The 22,779-nt window shown below is 56.1% G+C and overlaps 2 protein-coding genes across 2 annotated transcripts in view; one reads left to right on the top strand and one right to left on the bottom strand.

The window, feature by feature from the left end:
• Positions 1 to 8,754: 8,754 nt before the first annotated feature.
• Positions 8,755 to 9,950, bottom strand: LOC119093242 (N-acetyl-D-glucosamine kinase-like). The gene is given in 2 exon segments (XM_037216160.1): positions 8,755 to 9,221; positions 9,223 to 9,950. Coding segments are annotated over 2 exon segments (1,026 nt in total). The 5' UTR covers positions 9,904 to 9,950; the 3' UTR covers positions 8,755 to 8,876.
• Positions 9,951 to 13,689: 3,739 nt separating this feature from the next.
• LOC119093240 (calpain-B) overlaps positions 13,690 to 22,779 on the top strand; it is a 32,695-nt gene continuing 23,605 nt past the window's right edge. The window contains exon 1 of the mRNA XM_037216159.1: positions 13,690 to 14,391. Within this exon, the coding sequence (XP_037072054.1) occupies positions 14,083 to 14,391 (309 nt within the window). The 5' untranslated portion in view covers positions 13,690 to 14,082. The remainder of the gene's footprint in view (positions 14,392 to 22,779) is intronic.

Raw genomic sequence — 22,779 nt, 5'->3', positions numbered from 1 at the left:
TGACAGCGTGACCCCTGTCACTGGCTGCAAGCTGTGCCAATTTACCGGACAAGTAGCGAACGCTCGAAGGGACTCGAACCCACCCCACCACGGGTGAGTGATCGGAGCATATTTGTCCCAACCAAGCTGAGCTACTGGAACGGACGGACGCACGCACTGGGAAGGAGCTAGAGCCTACTTCACCTCTCCATTCGCTTAGCATGGGACGTAGTATGTCCCACTCACGAAAAAAGAGGACCGCGGGTTGGAACCGGGTCCAGATCTCGGTGGCCAGGTGTCCCAGCGAGATGGAAGTAGCTGGTACGGGCGGGGAGAACGCGGACGTTGATGCTGACAATTGACCTTTAAGTGTAGGTCAATGTGCGCAAACTCGCGCAGTTGTGCACGAATCAGTGCATCCCCGTTCTTTTTGCCGTTTAAAGGGAATGTTCGTTTAACCTTCGCTTTAAACCTTAAACGTTTTAAACATTTGAGTTTTAAAAATAATGTTATCCTATTTCGGAAACCAAAAAAGAAAGAGACGCGACACCAGCTGTGCGATGTAGGTGGACGTTCCGTGTATAAATAGTTAAGCTGTATCAACACTGACCGACCATTGGACGCACCTGTTGATAGGGCTGTATACATGGAAGGGTGTCGCGTTTGGAACTGCATCGCCAATGCAAGGTGAAGCAACGTACGCTTTGCAAATAGAGGAAAGTCACCAACATCACACTTTCCGGGGACGGCCTCAGTTTGCCACGCCGCGGCCTACAGCAAGCCGGATTAGGTCATCGACAAGCAGTGGGTCGCTTGAAGGTGAAATTTTGACACGATGGACGTGCGCACGTGACGACGTGTTAATGCGGGTTTTGCGCCCGTGGGGTCAACGGGTGGCGAGTGGCACGTGTTGCAAGGGACATTTTCGGCCCATTGGCTTAGCATGGGTGGCGCGAAAAAGCGGCCTGGCTAAAAACCGGCGAGCGGTCGTTCGAAGCCGCGGCCGCACCTCAGCAACTGCGGGACGTAGGCCACGCGAAATCAACACCCCTCGACAGAGCATCCAACAGGGAATCGCGCGATGTCACGTTCGTAGCTGCACGTGCCACGTGCCACGCGCCCAGCGACAGTAAAGACGGATTTTCCCGTTTTCAGTCGTTTTTCACGTTTTACGTCACATCTCGGCAACCGGGGCCGGTAGAGGCGTGAATCCAGTTTCAAGCCGCCGGCCTGTCTACCGGCTACATTTCACGTGCCGAACACGAGAGCGTGCGACGCATCGTTGCGCAGGTAATCGGCGTGCAATCCGGACATGTCGGGATTTGGAAAAACGGGGTCAAACGCGACACGCTCTCGTCGAAACTGTCGCCACGATCGCGGCGAAATTTACATGATCACACGCGCGGATGCATTGGCTCCAATTACCACCTATTTTTAATTACTTTATGCATTTTTCACCTAAACATCCACTTCACCTAAAGGCTTTAAATATCGCTTTTTCGCGACGTCGAAATGCCACCGATCGGTCGTCCAGTCGCCGCCGCTGAGTAATTCAAGTCAAACGTTGGTAAACGCGCGTGATTGTTCGTCTGGCGTTCATTCACTTCGCGCGGGCGGAAGACTGGAAATCGCCGCGCTGTGATGGCCGACGGTCAGCGGTATTTCACTCATTCTCCGTTGGTTCTTTCGATGCGGGCGGAAGGGTCGAAAGAGAATCCGGAGTAGGGGTCGCCCCGCACATGGAGGGCGGCACAGGCAGAGGGACAGGAGGAGGAGGAGACGCACCACAGCTAGAGGATAGATCAGGAGAGAGAGCAGCAGTGACTAGAGACGACGTGCCATGACGGGTCTCGTGCCGGTGGGGTCGGTGGGTGGTGTGTGTAGGGGAGCTGTTAGGGACAAAGGGTGTCTCAGGTCGTTGGCTAAAGGCCGACAGGCCTTACTTGTTTTTCGTACTATTTGCATTAGTGTCATTTGCATCATTATGGCCATACATACTGTTAGAATCCAGCCACGTGCCAGGCCTAGGCACAACTTAAGCTTGCCCACGCATCCCGTGTCACAAAAGGCGCTTTACTGTAGTAACAACACCGAGATGGCCACGCACGAACTCCAATTGATACATGAAGGCCACTCAAGTGCAGGGCCACAGGCAGGGAGCACAGGAGCATGTGCTCCCCCTTCGGTCACTAGGGGCCCCAAGGGCTCCTTTCAACCGACAACCAGAGGTCCGAAAGGCTTGACCAAGGTCCGCAGAGCCAAGCCCTCAAATATCAGTCCGCGGGCTCTCGCGCCTATCGAGTTCCGGGATAAAGACGGCCTCTATGTCGTTCAGAAGCCGCCAAAAACCGAATAGTGGGCTCCTTTTGGTCTGGGTCGTAAGGGAAATTCCCCAAGCAGAGAGCTAGGCTGGGGCCCGCGAATGTCCCTGAAGACCTCCTGTATTTTTTTTTTAAAGATTTGATCCGAACCCTTTGAATGGATGGATTTCCGGGATCAGAGCTCACGCTAAGCAGTGCTTGTTGTGTGAGCCCTGACCCCTACCATCCGATCGCGCAATTCCAGGCAACGGCAGAATTTGGTGGCGAAGCTTAACGTGCCGCAATGCTCGGCACGGTCCGTCCTGCCCTCTGACGTCAACTGACCTTTAGCGCGACCGCTGCCACCGGCCGCAGGCCATACCTGTCAAGGGCAAATAGCGAGCGCCCTAAAGCGACTCGAACCCACCCCGCCACGGGTGGGTGCATCGGAAGGCAGGCGCTCTAACCAACTGAGCCACCGGGACGGACAAATTTCGTCGGATCCCCTGAGCCCCTGAAACAATGAGTGTCTCCCTGTGTCGGTCAGGGGTCCTAGCAGGGAGTTGTGCGTTAGTAAGAGCCATAGAATCGTCTAAGAGCACATTTACTGCACAGAGACAGGAACGGAATCCCAAACGCCAGAGAACTCCTTGTGCTGGTCGGAGGCCTTTGAGAAATGAAGGAGGTGTGCTTAATGACAATACGAAGTGTTCGCAATGATACAATGGAAGGACTCTGTGCCAGCCAGAACCCCAGAACCATATGGTAGAACAAAGAACCAGCAAATGGTAAGTCTACAATAAGCAACATCGATTTGTTTTGTAACATACTAAATGCGAAGCGCGCTCGAGAGAGTGTTGTCTAGCACTGTAGCTCGGCTAGGCTCGCACCGCAGAATCCTTATCTGTACGGCCACGTAGAAATGCTAGTATGAGTCGTATCATGCGAATTCCTACGACAGACCGCGTGGATTTATCGATATTTATTGCCTGATACCAGCGATTCTTTACAGCTCTTTATAATCCCGACCTCGAAGAGAAAAGATAGGCCAAAGAAGCGGATGTCACGTTTCACAACAGATCGTAGTCTGGAGAACACCGACAGCCGTTTCCGTACATGGAGCTAAGGGACAGGGCCTAATGCGCATATTGGCATGGACCACAGACAAATCACTATTTATTATCAAACATCGTGAGGCAGCGTCCGCATGAAATGTTTACGGTTTGAAGAATGTGAACTACTGCGCTGACGAGCTTCTCCTGACCGCGAAGCGCTGAACTGCTCCAATCCTGTCCAATAGCAAACGATGCTCGCAAAGCGCGATTGGTTCTCTCCTCTTGAGAGTGATTGTCCAAGAGGTAACATGATCATGTGGCACAATTACAATGCACCTATCAAATTTGGTAAAGTAAGAGCGATGACGAAAATGGTCCGAACCGTTTGAATGGTTTGCTTTCTGAGATCATAGCCCGCGCTAAGCAGTGCCTGTCGCATGAACCACCCATCCGATCGTGCAATGCCAGGTGGGCAGCAGAGTATTCGAGGAGAAAGCTTAACGTGTTGCAATGCTCGTCAAGGTCCATCCGGCCCTCTGACGCCTTGACCTTTAGTCGCCTGACCTTAAGCGCGAGATGGCAGAGCGTTGCGGTCCAAAACACCGAATGCATAATCACATGCATCAGATATGCAGCCACCGAGTCTCTGAATGTCGCGCCAACCCCTGACACGCGGCGTTTGCGCCCGGTCCAATCCCGCCTTCATGGACTTATGGGCCCCGTTTAGTCACTCACAGTGAGAGCTGGCTTTGAAGCATCGTGATCCATCCTGTGAAAGTGGCCAACGACGGACCGAGCGCGGCGACTACAAACCTTCCAAGCCTCAATCCGGTTCCCGTATGCGATCCTCTGGTATGTCGGGTAATTTGTGACAACAACCCGCGGCCTACGAGTGCCGCTGCCGCCGCCGTCCAGTCGCTGACAGAGGTCCAGTGACACGCCACCGTCTATTTCCGTTCCTCGCCGCCACGCCTGTGTTGTGATTAAGCAGAATGGCGTCACTTCTGGGCAGGCGGCGGAGTCGGGAGCCAGCGGCCGGCCAGGGGCGTGCGGACACCGGGGAAGAGAGCCGGCCCGGCTCTCCGGCGACCAGGGTGGACATAGGCGGCGGCGATTCTGGGCCGCTGGTGGAGTCGGGAGCCAGCGGCCGGCTAGGGGCGTGCGGACACCGGGGAAGAGGGCCGGCCCGGCTCTCCGGCGACCAGGGTGGACATGGGCGGCGATTCTGGGCAGCTGGTGGAGTCGGGAGCCAGCGGCCGGCTAGGGGCGTGCGGACACGGGGGAAGAGGGCCCGGCTCTCCGGCGACCGCGGCACACGCTTAAGTATTAGCTAAGCTGGGGGAGGGGGGGGGGCGGGGCTAGGGCGGGGCATAGGCATCCCCAGTAACCGGACAAAAGGTCAAAAGCCAAGAAGTCAAAGGGCAAAAAGCCAAATGAGATCACGTCAAATGGCAAAAAGTTAAGCAGGATTAAAGTTAAATACCAAAAAGAGGAAAAGCCCAAAAGTCAAAAGGACAAAAAGTCAAATGGCAACAAGCCAAAAAGATAAAAGTCAAACGCAAGAAGTCAACTAGGCAAAAAGTCAAAAGGGATACAGTTCAAGTAGATTTAAGTTTAAGGGCAAAAAGTCCAAAGGATAACAAGCCAAATGGCAAAAGGCTCAATGCTTTAAAGTCAAAAGTAAAAGTAAAATGTAGCGAGTTAAAGATACAGACCAAATTTAAAATGTCACATGGGTGATAGCCAAGAGGGATGAAGAGCAGGGCAATAATAGGCTTATCACTTGTCTTTCTCTCTCCTTGTAGCCTTTCCACTTGGATGTAAAAAAGAGGAAAGACAGGTTTAAGCAATCCAAGTCAAAATGAAATGGGCCGCTGAGGGCCGTGAAGCAAGTAAGCTTAAAAAACTCGTTCATTGCGCGGGGCATTTTCGGCTCAAATGCAGGGCACTCTATGACCTCTGCACAGACACGAGGCCTGGTCGACTCATTTACGCTCAGGTTGAGCCTCCTTTACGTGCCAGCTTGACCCCTCGCATGCCTGCAGGGAACCTTTAGTTGCAGGTATAGTCAGTGGCGGCTCCACAGGGAGGGAGCAGCGGGCAGCTTCTTCCCACGATCGAGCTAATTTATCCAAATTTGTGTTTCTGACCCTTTCCGCAACAAATCGTAAATTTTGCTGAGGTTTCTACGCTAAATATGTCTACTTACAGAGCCCATGAAAAATCAAGTACATTATCCCATCTCAATCTCTGCACATACAATTCTTAAAACTTGATTATTTTATCGGACAGCTTGATATAACCAGCCGGACACTTTTTACAGCAACTGCTACCTTCTACGACTTAAAAATGATCAATCATAAAAGTGGCTGCTCACAAGCAACAAGATCCGTTCACAAATTATAGTAAGTACCTTATATCTTGCTTTTTTCGTTGGTCTCAGTGGCCCAAGCAGTAGGAAGGCCCATGCCTTCCCAAAAGTCGCGATGGCTGAGAAATGTGACAAACACTATCTCAAAATTTGAAAGGTATTGTACTATTCTGAGGAATTGGAATAAAGAGGGTTCATAAAAAATCTTGTGCGGTTTCCCCCTGACTCATTCCCGCCAAAGTTCAAGAGACCCATTAGATAGCCTCACGCAGAAGGATTTTCTGTGAGGAGGCCCAATTTTGTCTAGTGTCCGAACCCAGGAGTGTAGTGCCTTACCCAGTGATGCAGTTTCCTATTCAGTTGCGACAAGAAATCACATCGCGTAAAATCATCGGAAGTTAAGACACTTACCTGGCGGTATGGTTTCCTATTCAGTTGGAAGTGGGGCTTCAGCCTCCTCCATTTCGGCTTTATTCCCTAAACTTTGGGAAGAAAGTGGGCCAAATCTGAAGAGACACTTTTTTGATGGCTCATTTTGGGGATGGGCTGGGTCATTTTAACCGTTCAGCCCCCCTCAACAGCTTTGAGAAATTACGCCCCTGCACTTCCGTGACACGACAGGGCCTATGCTCCTTTTGTGGAGTTCCAGAGCCAATGAATTACTTATTCCATTGGACTGGGCGGGGCAGATTCCTGATTCCGCCCCCCTCCCCCCCCCCCCCCAGCTTAGCCCTCCTCGCGAACGCCTGACCAGAGGCCTTCGGTGTACTTTGAGGCCATGTTAAATCCAAGGAAGTGATATTTATAGCTTGTGCTGCCGTTGTTCATTTTACGTTTATCTGTTTTGACTTTTTGTTGTTTGACTTCCTTTGCTTTTGACTTGAATCGCTTTTAACTCGCATCCATTGAACTTTTTGCCCGTTTCGCTTCTTGCCTTTTGACTTTTGCGTTTTTTACTTTTACCGTGTTTGACCGCGTGGCTGTTTGCCTTTTTGCATTTGACTTTTGTCCTTTGGACTTTTTGCCATTTGGCTCTTAGTTCTTGGGACTTTTTGACTTTTTGCCTTTTTGTGTTTGACTTTTTTTCCTGTTTGGCTTTTTGCCATTCGACTTTTTGTCATTCGACTTTTGGTTCTTTGACTTTTTGTTTTTGATTTTTTGTGCCGTAGCCAGGCATCCCCACCAGTAACTGTCAAATAACCCTTGGTCTGTTAGCATCCCACGCCCGATCGGGTCATCGATACGCTTCAGAGAGAGATAAAAGGGGAAAGCACCAGCAACAAGTTTCAAAGTCCGCCAGCTGATATTCGATTGGCGAGTAGGTGCATGCAAATAATGGAGTAAGAATGCCACTGATTTGCTTACCCCTAGCTCACGCAATATAACCTGCGCACCTCCCATGCTTGTTGTTCTCGATAATTAGGCTACAGAGCGCCGATTGGTGCTCTTTTATTCATATCTGAGTGACTTTAAGTGTTTTCAAGCTCGTCAGAAGCTAAAATTAACAAAAATAACCATTGATTCCACAAATCCATGTTCGCTTGCCTCTGGCTTATCAATCACGGCACGTCGATTGATATGCTTTGTCACAATCCAAACAAGCCAAGTCCATGCACGTGCCATCAACCAAATATAGACTATCTCGGACTTTCTCTAAGCGTGGATCACGACGTCCACAACCCACACTTGTGTTATTTGTCGGACTGGGAAAAAATCGACTATGTCTTGTCGAGTGGTGTACATTTTTGCAATCGTGGGATGGCGGGGTGGTTTTGGACCATGCCACCATTTCTCTCGAGCGTATCAACATTTCAATATCTGCTTGAAATGGAGGTGCTCGATCCTTCCAGCGTTTTGCTCTTAAAATAGGTCCTACTGACGACCGACCCCCTGCCGCGGCGTTGCTGGCTCCGCCCCTGACCGCGGTCAGCTGGCTGGCGGCACACGTGTCTTGGCCGCGGCTACCTGGCCGCCGGTTGCCCCCAGGTGCCGCCCGAGCTCTGAGAAGTTCACCGGCTCCGCCTGAGGCGAGCTCGGGTGCGGGGCTGGAGTGAGACGGTGATCGCCGGTCGGCTGGGGTTATAACTCCGTGTGACTCGGTCGGCTGGCGGTATAACTCCTTGTGACTCGGTCGGCTGGCGGTATAACTCCGTGTGACTCGTAAACTGACCAAGGAGGAGCGATCTCAGCCAGAGCGCAAGGCTGGTGAGAGCAGATCACGCCCCGTGGACAGCAGGACCAGACCGGAGGTCAAGCGCCGATCGGGGAGACCGGGCCGGACCGGAGGACCGAAGGACCGGACCGGAGCCGGGCCGGAGGACCATGATGCGTCAGCCACACGGCCCGCTCTCGGCCCACGCCGACCTGTCCGACTCTGAGGATTCGCTGTCGCTGTCGCGCCGCAACGATGAGGCTGCCACCTCGTCCGACGAGGACAACACAGCGTCCGATGAGGACGTCACGGCGTCCGATGAGGACGCCTCGTCCTCGGAGGGCTCGTACGCCTCGGCGGAGCGCTCGACGTCCGCCCACGAGGAGGTGCAAGAGCCAGAGATCGTCAAGGAGGTGCACACGTACCCGATCGTCTCGCAGCGGCACACCTGGTGCGCTGAGGAGGAGCATCTGCACTACCAGTCTTCCTACCAGCACCAGATCGTCCACGGCTTCAACGTCACGTTCCGGCGGCACTATGAGTCCTTTGGACGCCGGCGTGGTCGAAACTTCGGTACCCTTGAGGTGAGTCTGGCGGAGATTTTATTGTCACGGTTATAAATATGTGCGAACGCGCCTCGTGTCAGATACCAAACGACAAGTCGCGCGTGCCTATCGTTACGCAATTCAGTTCACCGCCGCGACACTGCTTAGGATTCGGAGCACGTGACGCAGCGCAATGCGGCGGTCGTGCGCTGGGGTCGGAGCGGCGGCGGGTTGTGGCGCGGAACGCGACGCAGCTGAGTGTTCGCGACGTCGGCACGTGGCACGTGACGCCGGTCGGAATGCACCTCTGCGTCTCGGCCGGCCGCGCAGCGCGCCGGCTGAGCGCGTCCGGTTTCAGACAGCAGCCGACTAGAGACACACTGTCCCGGGCGTCCCAAACACGTCCACCCACGCACCCCCGAACGCCCGAAGCGCCACTCGGGCGCGCGGCTTCGGGGGCCCCGCGCGGGCGGCCTACCAGCCGGGGCTGCTCTTCCTCCACGTACACAGCACGTGCGAGTTGTCGGCGTACTCCTTGGGCAGCGGGAAGTCGGCCTCCTGCGCGGCCATGTAGGCGGCGCCGAGTGCTAGCGATCCGGTCAGCTGCAGCAGGGTGAAGGCGGGCAGGTGCGCCGCCACCTGCTGCACGAACCCGACCTGCATCAGGTCCCAGGAGCGGAACACGGCGCCCACCGCCACGATGCTGAGGCCGCCGGGCGCGCGCAGCAGCTCCTCCGAAACGTTGGGCAGCAGCGCCACGACGAAGCGGCCCAGCCAGCGGCCGGCCTCGACGAACAGCTCGCGGCAGAACGCGTCGCCCTCGTGCGCGGCGCCGGGCCAGGTGCTGGCACAGCCCGGCGAATTTGGGCTTGCTGAAGCTGGTGTAGGCGTGCTCCAGCATGCCGAAGCGGTCGGTGATGTTGAAGTACTGCTTGATGCAGCGGCGCGCGACGACGGTGCTATGCGGCGGCGTGCGCAGGTTGTCGTCCTCGTCGAACACCCACTTGACGGCGCGGCAGGCGATCCACCAGGCGCTGGCCTCGTCGCCGAGCATGTAGGACCAGCCGCCGCAGCGGTGCACGCCGCCGTCAGGGTTCAGCAGCAGGCTGTTGGAGCCGGTGCCCGAGATGAGGCAGATGCCGCCGCGCGCGAAGGCGGTGACCACGGCGCCGACGGAGTCGCTGCACACCACGCATCGCTCGGCCAGGCCCGGGTGCCGCGCCAGCAGCTGGTCGCGCAGCTGGTTGTTCGTCTCCTCCACCTCACAGCCGCTGGAGCTGATGCCGAGCGCGCGCAGCCGCGTGTCGGCCGGCAGGCCGGCGGCGGCCAGCGCCTCGCGCACCAGCCGCGCGAACCGCTCGATCGTGGCATCCATGCCCTCGAGGTAGAGGTTGGTGCCGGGCCCGCTGCTGCTCGCCAGCACGCGCCCGTCACCGTCGAGCACCTTGGCCACCGAGTGGCCGCCGCCGCCCTCGATGCCGCCGAAGTACACGGCTGCCATGGCGAGCCGCCGGGTCCGCGCGCGCCGCACGTGCTCCCGCCCCTCGAACCGGCGTGCGAGTGACGAGCTGACGCGCGCCGCCGCCGCTCGGCCGCGGCGGCGCGCCGTTCCACTTTCCCGCCGGCCTATCACGACGCCTGATCGCAGCGGCGCGCCGGGCGCGGTTTTGTGACGCTAACCCCGGCAGCCATTGTGAGGGGGGGGGGGGGGGACGGGAACGGGAACGCACGAGGGGAGGTGGGTCGATAGTAAACGGGTCACCATCGGGAAAAAACAGCGCCCCCCCCCCCCCTCTCTGCAAACTCTTACACCCTGTACAGAATGCCGCGAGCTCCAGCCATCGCTAGCGTTAGAAGCCGACAATTATTTTTAATACTGACGAGCTGCGCTGCTCTATGACCAGTTGCGCTAGCTCAGTTAGCCTCCGCTATGCCGCCTCACCAGTCAGACCGGTTCATTTGCATGGAGGCGAGGCCGGTCGAGGTGCTGGTGCCTCGAATCCAGCCTACCCAGCCGGCACTCAGAAGGCTGAGTACCGGTCCGGTCGAGATGCTGGTGCCTCGAACCCAGCCTGCCCTGCCGGCGCGCCGAAAAGACACCTAGTTCTATGTCCGGTTCTTGCACTCTTCAATAGCTCCAAATATGCGTGTTTTAGCTCAACACGCTCGATCGTCCCCAACTTCGATTCACGTTCACTGCGAAGTGATCTAGGTGTCATAGCTCTCCTGCTCAGACACAAGTCCCAATGACACTTTGCTGATCGTAGGCCAGATGCCAGACATCCATCATTTTAAGCCATCGTTCCAGTCCCCTTTAATAACACGCTAGCAATCGTGCTCGGCCTCCTCGCGCCGGCGCGGTGGCGGTATCGGGCATCCTGGCACTAGGGACTCGCTCCCGGCGGTCTGCTGCTCCGGGGTTCGCAATATTCAAACCTCAGACGTTTCAGGCCTTGGCGCCCGATGGTACTTTTGTCGTTTTTTCATGATGTTAGTGAGGCCGATAAGGCCTAGGTTTTGGTTTTGTGGCAATTTTGTATAGCTGTTGTGATATCCGATAAAAAGGGTAAAGTGGGCAAATAGCTATGACAGGTGTTGCTATGACAGGTGTTGTAATGGTGTTGTAATGGACAGGTGTTGCTATGACAGGTGTTGTAATAGCTATGACAGGTGTTGCAACGGCCGCTTCGACTCCCTTTCAGACCTACAGGTTTTTATGATCCTCCTTTGACAGATGCCTGCTCCAACACTTTTTCATCACCGACGTTTCTGGACATCTTCCACTTATTGCTGCATGACAAAACACATTATTGCACTGCAAAAATGAGCCAACACCGGCAGCGCCGCGCGTCCGTTTGCCAGAGCTGGTCCTGCGTCGTCGGCCCGGCCAGCTGCGTCGGGCCTGGGCGGCGGCGGCTCGGTTCGCGGAATGTTTTAAGCCCGTGGCTCAAGCCGCTGCATTCTGCGGCCGAGTCGTCGCAAAGCCGCCATGCGCCCGTCAGGCGATAAACACGAGCCACCCCTGACGGCCGCTCTCTGATGTAGCAGCCTCTGAACGAGGGCGGCCGAATGTCGGCGTCGTTTGGCTGCGTCTCTCTGCGCCGCTCGGCAGCTGACGGCGCGGCGTCGCCGCCTCCCTGCGCGTGCTGGCCTCGATGGTCTCCCTGCAGACGGGATCAGTGTTTATGGTGACCTACTTTGCGTGATCTCACTACGGTTGAGAGCGGCCTGTGACCCGTACCAGACGATCGGTTTTGGCGGGTCGTGCTGGTAGTGGAACTTTGCACAGCGCGAATTTGATACAGAAAATGCCCAGTGGTGTCAACCAAGTCCAAGCCTGCTCAATATGACACCGCAAGGTCGTAATTGTTATTTCATTGTCACGGTCCATGTTTTATATACAGTTTAAGCAACAGCTCCTTATGACAACGAGCCCGGTTATGAACTTAATGTTATGAACCCGGTATATTTGTGCGGCAGAACAGTCGCAACTGTGTATCACTAGTGACTCCAACCGCAAATGGTTTCACCAACCACACTGACCAACCACGCTGTGCATTACAGCCCGCGTTAGTCGTTTGCTGGCAAAAAGGTGGGTGACTTTTTCGTCCCAGCTGATGACTGCGAATGAAGATGATAACGACGATGACACGATGGCATGGACTTTTTACCAGGGCTTTTAAGTCACACCAGGGTCAGGTCTTCTGACTGGACACAGCTGGAGGCTGTGTGACCTGGTGACCCGATGACCTTACGATGACCCGATCTGACCTAGTGACCGGATACTGAACACTATTTCGCATTTCCAGCCGCAGTTCAGACACCTGCGCCAGGGTCACGACAAGCATGAGTCTTGTGCAAGTTGTCCTATGTACAAGGTATCACCAACTACGGGTCTTCCAAATTCACAACTTTTCCCATTTTCAGGTCGATTTTGTTGTTGGTTTTTTGCTTAAGCTTCCGATCTGCATAGCACGAGGGAAATATTAAGCACCCGTTGTTAATCTAGATCCGGGATCCGGCAGTGTGTATCATGAACCGGATTGAAGGCACCGCGGGGAGATATTAATTAGCCAACGATGAAATCCGGTCGGACACCAGGAATAAGAATACGATCACGTCTATCCAAATCATCACTTTGTTGTCGCATCATAGCGCTAGTGAGAATGCCGTGTAACAGCTAAAAGATGTGTCCGACGCTCCCCACCGCGATCCCCACCGCGTCACACATCTCGGATCCATGATACCGGACACCGGACACGGCTTCTAAGCCCGTGTCCGTGAAACCGGACACCTGACACCGCCCAGAAGTCAGCGCTCTCCGCCGGGGGAGGGCGAGGGAGGGGTCCCGCCCGGTGTCTCCGTGGTGACAGCGGGGCACGTCCAGCGGCGTCAGCGTCGGTCTCGGAGGGTCACCGGAGCGGCCACACACGAGTACGCGGGCGAATGGGCGGCCGGCCATCAGAACCGGGCCACAGAGCTCCCAGGGACGGGCCGACCGGCACGCTCGGGCGAGCTCATTCAGACAGCGCCGGCGCGGCTCCAGAAGGTCCTGCATTCCGGGAACGCGGTCTCTCCGGCGGCTCGAGCGCGGGTCCGAATCGCGGCAGGTCGGGGCAGGCCCGATTACCTGAGCACAAAGCCGCTCGACCTTCCGCGGCGCTACCGGCGCCGGACGGCAAGCTGGCACTGTTCCCAGCGAGGGGGAGGTGACCGCTGCAGGGCGGGCGGGGTGGGGAGGGGTAGGGGGCAGGAAGTAGAAGCATCCTGCCGCCTGCAGTCGGGCCGTGCAGCTCGAGCGCCGGGTCTCCCGGGCCAGAGGAGCTCTGCGCAGGGAAGCCCGCTGGGACGGCAGAGGCGGGACGGAGGCGGCGACGGCAGCATGCCGCGACCTTCACCGGGTGTGGCATCGATCGCACCCTCCTTCTCTCTCTCTCGCTCTCGCTCTGCTCTGCTCTGCGACCCACGTCCGGCTCGAGCCCGGGCCCTGGCGCAGGTGGGAGGGACCCTCTTGACCGACGGGTTCTGACTCAAGTACGACGTTGGACTGCGGCAGTAACGTCACACATAGGACACAAGTTCTGTCGACATGGGGATGCTTTCTGACTCAGGTATGACGTCCTCCGGGGTAGTGACGTCACATTGCGGCAGTCAGAGACGTCATTGCAGAACCAGTCCTGCAAGGCGGCCTTCGCCGCCGCCGGCATCGTTTCAAGCACACGTGCCCCCGTTGTCAGCCCTGTTTGGGCCAGACGGCACATTGAGCCGCGCGCCGGCCCAAACAAGCACGCCCGCCGTGCTGCTGCCACCTGTGGAGTGCCGCGCGCCGAACGGTCCTGGACGCGTCGCCACCGGCGCACGCAGAACGGTCCTGCGTCGCCGCCGTTCAGCAGAGTGATCCGGCCCACCACCGTCGCGCGCGCCGCGCTACTTTTAGTGCTGGGCAACCGAGCGGCGTGGGCAGTGGCGAAGCGGCGGCGCTAGAAAGTGAGCGTGAACTACGCATCGGCCGGCAGGTCGGCACGCGGGCGGCCGGCGGACGGGGGTTCGGGGCCGTGTGACCTCCGGGAGGTTCCAGTGACGCGCGGCCGGCGGCCGGCCTGCCGAGCGCCCCCTGTCGTCAGCCAGTTCGGCGCCGCGAGCACCCGACAGCACACGCGGAGACCGACGCACGGCGACCATGCCGAAGAAGCGCTACAACCCGTACGCGGTGGCGTCGACGGAGACGCAGCTGGAGCGGCTGGTGGACGACGAGGCGCCGCATGACGCCGCCACCGCCAACCCGTACCTGGTGACGGGCCACGCGCTCTACAGCCTCGGGCAGACGTACGACCCGTACCGCGTCAAGCCGCTGAAGCCGTTCGACATCGAGGAGGCGAGCGAGAGCACCGCCCAGGAGGAGGTATGCTCCTGCCGCTGGATCGACCGCGGCGACATCGTCGACGAGGCCGACTATCTGTACCAGCTGGGCAAGCAAGACGTCCGTCCAGTAAGTCCACCGGCGGGGGGAGGGGCTGTGGCGAACATGGCCGGCTGCCATCGTCGCCGGGGGTGGTGGCGCACGGCGCGTCGGCCGGGGGCGGCGCTGAGCGCCACGTGCAGAAGCGTGCACAGCAGGGGCACACGCCAGGGGCCTCTGGTGTGTGGTTCGATGGTGGTTGAATGTCACAGTTGCGTGGCGAGGCGACGCTGCTGTCGGCCAAAACGGGTTGCGGCTATGTTATCTGTAATATTTTAATATTTTACGATTGCGTAGTGCTTTCACTCGGAAGTGGCAACATTGTTAACCAGGAGTCCTGTCATTATAAACAGCTTATATAGTGAAAGCTATGCCTGGGTCGTGGTGGCGTAATGGGGCATGGCCTGGAACAGAATTGAACAGCACAGTTTCTTTCGTCCTCGATATGGTACCGGCTCCTCACTGGTCCGGGTATGAGCCCACCGTAACGCAATGGCGGTTGATGTCCCGAAAAGGTCTTACTTTATGAGTCACTTATCAGCTCGTGCGTCCGACGGGGGGTCTGTTCTGCTTCCTTTGACCTCCATGATCAAGCAGGAGCAGGTGTTCTCCAGGAAAACACACGCTTTCAGCGTCAGCCTATACTCACCTCTTCCGACTCGTCGGAATCAGCGTGAGGCACATTGGCCAAGAGCCAGACCGCAACAACGGCAGAACCTCTCCCCACTCCGAGGAGCCCCTTTCGCTGCTCTGGACCCGCTGCTCCCTCCTCTGGTGGGACAAGGCGCCGACCTTGACCCCTGGCGGGACTAGGGCACCGAGTCGCGCGTGCCGGGCGTGGGGAAAACTCGCCCTTGGCCCCGTCCAGACCCGGCACTCCCGCCGGGCCCGGTTCAGATGGCGGCTGCCCCCGCTGCGATGCAAGCCGGCGCCGGTGCCGCTACTAAATCTGGCACTGACTCACTCAGGCTGGTGCGGCGCGGTCCGGCTCGGTGGACGGCTCGGCGCGGCGCGTGGGCCTCCGCGGACCGCTCGGTACGCGCCGGGGACGCGACCGCAGTTTTGTGCTGAGCTATGACTCAGAGACCAGCAGGCGCTGCGGCGTCTGGCGACCTTCCCGCGGCCCAGCGCCGTGTCAGCCGGAGTACGCTGGAGACGCAGTCGTGGTCTACGGCGGCGCCGGCTCCGGGCAACACGCGCGTGCAGGACGGGCTAGAATGCAAGCCGCTGCTCAGTCGCGGCTGGAGGTCACGTCAAGGTCATATTATTATTAGAATGATTGTAAAACTCCCGATTGCTGCTTCGAGGCCGGGTTGGACGACAAACGTCTGAAACGAGGTTGCTAGCGGATAGTTAAGTCCACCTTTGGCGCTTTTTATCATTCATTTCTGGTAAGGGTACTGTGCCAGCGGAACTGTTGCCATCGTTCTTATTGGACAACCTTGCATTCAGAAAATCGGCCGATTCATCACAGTTTACTACTCAGTGTGTTTTAAATAAGGTCGCCTCCAAACGAATAAGGTTGAATAAGGTTGAATAAGGTTGCGCTAATCCAAACTACGCCGTGTCCGGAGCCGTCCGGACGCGAACACGAGCCAGAGCGGGCGGCCGCGCCGGAGAAAGCGTGGAGACCGGGGGCCGCGAGAAATCTGGCCGAAGTGGCTCGCGGTGAAAAGGGCCGTCTAGCTCGATCGCCCGCGAGAACCGGTTGTGGCGACCCATCGCGTCGAATCGGGGCGGTCCCGTCGTACGGAGAGGGGAGGGATACCGGGGAGGGGAGGGCGAGGGCCAGGGTTATGTGTCGTGGGCGTCGCCTCTGCCGGACCTTGCCTCCAGCGGCGCCTCGCGAGCGGCCGGCGTTTACTTGACGGACAAACACGGCGTGGGGCGGAGCGGCGCTGCCTCCATTTTAGGGTATACCGGTCTCTGACTAGACCGGCCGCGGGCCGCCACTGCGCTGTCAGATGATAGGAAGTGTGAGCACGGCCGGACCGGATGCAGGGACAGAGTACGGCTGTACGCTCGGAATAACGTGCCAGCTGTAGCGCCAATGGAGGGGGGGGGGGGGGGGGGCACGGGGTGTTGTGGGAGTGGACTGGCTCGTCGTTTCGGGTCGACAGCTTATTCCCGCTCTGCAGTGATCTCTAGTGATAAGGCACCGAGAACGACGTTGTGATTTTCGCTGAAGTGCTCCGATGCTGCGGTGCGTCACTTTACGTACTTTGAAGAATGATCCGAACCGACAACTCGAGGGGCTCAAACGACGCGTTAGCAACTCGCCAATAACCCAAAGCTTCAGAACGTCCACCATCATCAGGTCCGATGGGTGCTGGTAACGCTGGGCGTGCCAGAGAATGCAGCGGTATGTCGGCGCTGAATCATTGGAAGAGCACTGTCAAAACACTTACCACTCCGCCCTGACGCGCTGTGAGGGCTATCCAGCTCTATCCACCGACTGCGCCCGTCGAGTTATTCCCTGCGTTTACAAACGACGCTCATGGGCGCTTGTTATGCTGCCACAAGCTGTTGTGGTTGGCCCGATCGGTCTGAGGCGTGACGGTAGGACCAAAGCATCTGCACAGCATGGTCGTAGAGGCAAGTTATAAGCTGTGGACACGCTCCCGCGCGCACACAGACGAAGGTTGTATGCCTGTGTGGACAAGCTGCGCTACATGTGCACTGGAACGTATCGGAGATGTGCCTACTGCCACCGTCTCGTGGGACATTGGCCGCTGGAATGTTCCTGAGATGTGCCTACTGCTACCGTCTCGTGGGACATTGGCCGCTGGAATGTTCCTGAGATGTGCCTACTGCCACCGTCTCGTGGGACATTGGCCGCTGGAATGTTCCTGAGATGTGCCTACTGCCACCGTCTCGTGGGACATGGGCCGCTGGAATGTTCCTGAGATGTGCCTACTGCCACCGTCTCGTGGGACATTGGCCGCTGGAATGTTCCTGAGATGTGCCTACTGCCACCGTCTCGTGGGACATGGGCCGCTGGAATGTTCCTGAGATGTGCCTACTGCCACCATCTCGTGGGACATTGGCCGCTGGAATATTCCTGAGATGTGCCTACTGCTGCCGTCTCGTGAGACGTTGGCCGCTGGAATATTCCCGAGATGTGCCTACTGCTGCTGCCTCTTGGTGGCGTGGGATACTGGAACGTTTCTGAGGTGTGCCCATAGTTGTTATCTCTCGGGACGCAGACACCGTCGATGCAGGACAGTGCTGCGAAGACGTGGTGCTCGGTGTCCCGTGAAAGTCGGCCGTACGACGAGACATTCAGTTCATGTTCCAAAGCACCAATTTCAATGAAATTCTCCCCACGTTACATTATTTTCTCCCCTTTCCCTTTTGACTAAGTTTTCTCCCTAGCGTGTGTTGGCCTTTCGCGAACCTCACATGCGTATGTCCAGTCATTACACTGGCAGACTTCGAAAAATATGCAACACGACGCTGGTCAGGTGGTTCCTATGATCACCGCCTATACATGCCATGCCAGCGCAGTGGTCCTATGGACACAGAGATTGAAATATCCGGATGATCCGTGACGTGCCGGCAAACATCGCCATGGATATCTGCCAGGGGTATCGGAGCTTGATGCTGCGGTCCGGCTATCTGCCCTGCCATATTGAACACTCCATGCTGCAACCTTTGTTTGGAGTGGCGCTGTGCTGACAGCAAACCAGTTTGCGAAGTGGAAAATAGGGCAAACAGCCTGTATCGGAAAGGATAAACGCTATCCTAGTGTGTTTGTCTTCCAACGTACCCGCTATTTTGGAAAGCTTCACCTGTCCGCACGTCGGACGAGGATGTTTGGATTCATGAACACTCACCATGATCAGACAGCAGCGGTGTTGACGAACTGGAAACGTAATATTAACCAATACGAGTAAAATCTCACGATGAATTGGGTTATAAAACGTACAAAAGATATAAATTTTGCTTCGCTTATATATATATATATATATATATGTATATACATATATATATATATATATATATATATATATATATATATATATATATATATGAATATATCCATACATGCATGCACTGAAACTTTCAGGAAGACAGAAAACTTATGCTGATTTTATACGCGTACGACAGGGTCTGACACACGAGCACGTGACTTTCGCTTTTTTCGATAGAAAGCACCTTGGAGTTTTAGCAATTGCGCCCCGTGATGTGCCCATGTCCGCTCATATGTACTTGGCATCATGGTGGTGCTCAGCACGGAGCCAAAGGCAGACGTTATCCATTGGCCTTGGCCGACGAGATCCCTTGCTGTAACGCAAAGGCAAATCAGAGTTCACTTCAAAACCGGCCACGACCCTTGTGGAGAAGCAATGGTGCTTCGGCATGTGAAGCTTGTGAGAGACAGAGACGGGTCTGTTTTTGGCCTAAAGAAAGGAAGAAACTGGATGATAAAGTACAAAAGAACAGCAGAGACCATCACAAAGTCAAGTGTGTCATCGCTGGGATGTACCAAAATCCATCCGAAAGATGTTGCTGGGTGTCGCCACCGATCACACAACGGTACGGAATCTTCTGGTTCTCTTCTCTCCACCCTATACCATAGAAGCATATGCAATAACACACAACCCACCCGGAGAGCCATAGATATCTGTCATGCTATCACAATTACCATTGGGTATGACGAAGTGATCTGCATATGCTGCTTTGGATGCTTTTAAAATATGTATAATGACTCAGAAACATGCATGACTGACATGACTCAAAGGCTCTCAAACATCGAATGTGTGTACCAATTCTCAAATCTGGCGCGAAAATAGCTCTGTCAAGTTTTATGCTCGGAAGTAAAACCTGGAGTATCAAATGCGATGACATGCTCTCGTATGGGGGATAGATCTGGTTTAGCAGAAAGTTTCCCCGAAGCGGGAAAATATCCTGCTAACCGGGAATTATTTGCTCTGAAATATATAATATATTTAAGATAACTTCATTTGGTGTTTTATGCATTCGGGTATATGCATGCGCACAATTGCACATACAAACAGAGCATACAACAGCTCACAGGAAATAATGCCTAAGTGATTTAGCTGATGAGCATTACTCCCTTGGGTAAGTGTCTATATCCATATGCAGCCCATGCATGCCAGTGTGTGCATGTGCATGTGCATGTGCATGTGCATGCATGCCCGGTTCCCAGCCCACAGTAAAGTCCCACACTTTTCCCATGATTCGGCGACACCAAGCGCGCATCATCAGTCTGGTCACGCGAGAGGAGCGAACCCCCCCCCCCCCCTCCGAACATTGGTGGCCCCGGCGCCGCGTCTCGCCCCGCCGCCCAGGCTTACTCGTCCGGGCTGCTGCAGCCGGCGGCCCATGTAGATGGCGCTGCCGGCGTGCGGCCTGCGTACGCGCGTCATGCGACTGACCTGCGCAACGGACACCCTGCGTCGGCTGCAACGCGCCCCAGGCCGCCGTCAGTGCGCTGCGGTCGCCGCTCCGGCACGTGCGGTCATCGCCCCGGGGCGCCGGGGTCAGTGGCATCGGCTGCGAGCGCCACCGGCGGCCACAGTCGGCGCCCCGTGCGAGGCTCGCCGCAGGGGTGGAGGGCTCCTGGCGCCGGGGTCAGGGACGCCGCGCTTCTCAGGCGAGGTCCGGACAGCCAGGAAGACGTGGAGATAGGGCGGTGGGGGTCCCGGTGGGCCGTCTCGGCCAGTCGCGCCTCGTGCCGTGTGTGTGCCATGAGCACGTCCATCCGGTAGAATCTGGCGCAGTCAAACAGCCCCAGCGGGCGGCGTCGCCTAGGCACACAGCAGCGAAACTAGGGCGTATTTTGCGCGAGGGTGGCGCGGCGCTGAGCTCTGGCGCTGACTGTCACAGCTGGGAACGGTGAGCTGCCGGTGGTGTAGCAGAAACGTCGGACTTGGTCCGCTCCTGGCCACAGCTGGGAACCGCTGGGAACGAATCTCGACAAACCAGGTTTTAGCAAGACGCCAAAATGCCGTACAAATTCAAAGGAAGAACGATTTTTTTGGTAAGTACTGTCCTAAATTTATGTCAGACAAGAGGAGACCTTAAGTCTACCAGGGCTGTAAAAATCCGGTTCTCCGTTGGAAATGCTTGCTAGCATTTGCATTCCCTGTGTTTGACAGGCCCCTATACCTATAAATCTCCAAACCTTTGAAGTTGTTTAACTGCCCACTCTTATGACTAGCATGACCCTCACGGCGATTAATGCCGAAAGAGTGGAGGACCAGAGCACTCCTGAAGTAGGTCTTTAAGGGACGACAATTGGCAGTCAATGTACTGCCTTACAGCATCGTTATTCATCATAACGTTTGACTCTTACCTCTGTGCCGCGAATTGGCAACACTTTGCACTCCTATCGCATCATGTCCGCCGTGATAATGATGAAATGGTTGCATGATATCGCGTTTCCAGCTCTATACTGTAAACCGTTTACTTCATCTGCCCCGTAGAAGTCAGCGCCCCAGTCAGCTGCCTCCGTGAACCTTAAGCGTTGTCAGCTTCATGAGCAGCAGTGCGTAACGGCCCGACGACCCGACCTTGCCACCGTCTGTTAAATCCCAAGGTAGCTCTTATGTTAGGTTACGGCCCCTCTGCCTCAGTGCACGCCTCTAAGGCATTAGGTTACGGTCCCTACGTCTTCAGGGTACGGCCCTACGACCTCGGGCCATGTCACCACGGCCCCAGATTACGTCCATACGGCCTTAGGTCACGCCCTTACGGCCATAGGTTACGGTCCTACAGGCCCAGGTTACGTCTCTTCAGACTCAGGTCACGCCCCTGCAGTCTTAGGTCGCCGCATTACGGCCTCAGATCCGGCCATACGATCCTAGGTTACGACGCCATGGTCTTGGATTGCGGTCACATGGTCTCAGGTTTTGCCCCCAAAACCTTAAGCCTTGGCCCTGGGGTCTTAAATTAGGTCTTACGACCATAGGCTACGGCCTTAGACCGTCAGCCAGGTCTTACGGCGCTGCTTATAACAACCCTGCAGTGGCCGGCTTATACAGCGCACAACAAAGAAACCCACGTCTGGAACCCAGTAGCGCAGCCAAGGGGAGGCCGGGGGGGGGGGGGGGGGCTCCCCCGTGAGACCCGGATTTTTCGTCCTCACCACAGAGCGCTCCCGACAGAAAGTTAGAAATCGGCAAGATGTGTATTCACCGAGCTCCGGGCCCATTCCTTACGAATATCCTGGCTGCGCCCCTGCTGAAACCATGTAGGCACTCATGCTCACGACTGGTCATAGGCGCATGAGTCACCGTACATAGTTGCAGCCTTGTCAGTTTTGGAATTGTCAGTCACGTGTTTTATCACCTTCGGCAATGCATCCTTCTCCCATCATATCATTAACTATAAGCAGCATTACCGCAATGCCGGTAATGCTGCTTGCCAAGTTCGGCACCTGCTGGATCCCCCAACCTGCGTTCGTACTAACTTCCGGCTGCAATGTTGCCGAACCGTGATGATCATCAGGTTTTCAGTCTCCTACCCGACCCTTTTGGTGTGTTTCATGGGCCCTCACTTTGCCCTACTCGTACAGATGTTTGCCAATGGCGTACTCCTTCTAAAATGTACGTATGCGGTGTAGTGCGCTGGCGACGCTATGCAATATTCATTCAATATACATACATTCAATATTCATGCAATATTCATACGCGGCAAAAAGACGCTGGCGAAGAAAAGGACTTCATCAGCGCATTGCTGCCGCCTTGGCATGCCCACTGGCACAGGTTTAAGTCTCTTCAGATGCATGGTTCAACACTGGCGGTCCTATGATAACCAGACACTCGTACGATGTCAGCGAAGTTGAACCGATTGGTCTTGGCTCTTGCTCAAATTGTCGTCGCATGGCCGTCTTCCCGGACGTCTCCGTGACGGCGCTGAGCATGAGAGGCAGGCCGACAGCAGACCTTGGAGCGCTTCTCGATAGGAAAGTTGCTCGGGGCACTCATGTATATGCCTGTCCTCGGTAGCAGCATAATGAGGGCCCCACTGGCCGTCGCCACGTGCAACATCAAAAGGCCCGCTCTGTTGCCTTTCTCGTGAATGGCTCGCTCATCTGGCAAGTCCGCTAATGCCTGGCGGTTTTGGCAATGGTTCAGAGGAAAACGGGCAAAGCGCTCCAGGTGTAAGCTCGATCGCGTTTCGGACGTGTGAGTTGAACTTGTCTGGATCACCTCCCGCTACTACACACGAACTACGCTTTCCTAACTTTCTCTTTTCCTTACTTTGTACAGGGTTGACGAACGGCTCCCTCTGGTGTAAGGCCCCACAAAAAAATCGCCGGATGTGGCCCACTTGATTTCGGCGGTCAAAATTTTCTTAGTATGCTTTTTTGATATTTGCCTTCTTTAACTGAGAGAGAAATCCAAAGGCACGGAAAGATGCAATTAAGGTAGCATTTTGAAGTCCATT

The sequence above is a fragment of the Pollicipes pollicipes genome, unplaced genomic scaffold (genome assembly GCF_011947565.3).
Source record: "Pollicipes pollicipes isolate AB1234 unplaced genomic scaffold, Ppol_2.1 Scaffold_4002;HRSCAF=4701_pilon_pilon_pilon, whole genome shotgun sequence".
In the NCBI taxonomy this organism is placed as follows: Eukaryota; Metazoa; Arthropoda; class Thecostraca; order Pollicipedomorpha; family Pollicipedidae; genus Pollicipes; species Pollicipes pollicipes.
This window is presented reverse-complemented; position numbering and strand designations above follow the sequence as displayed.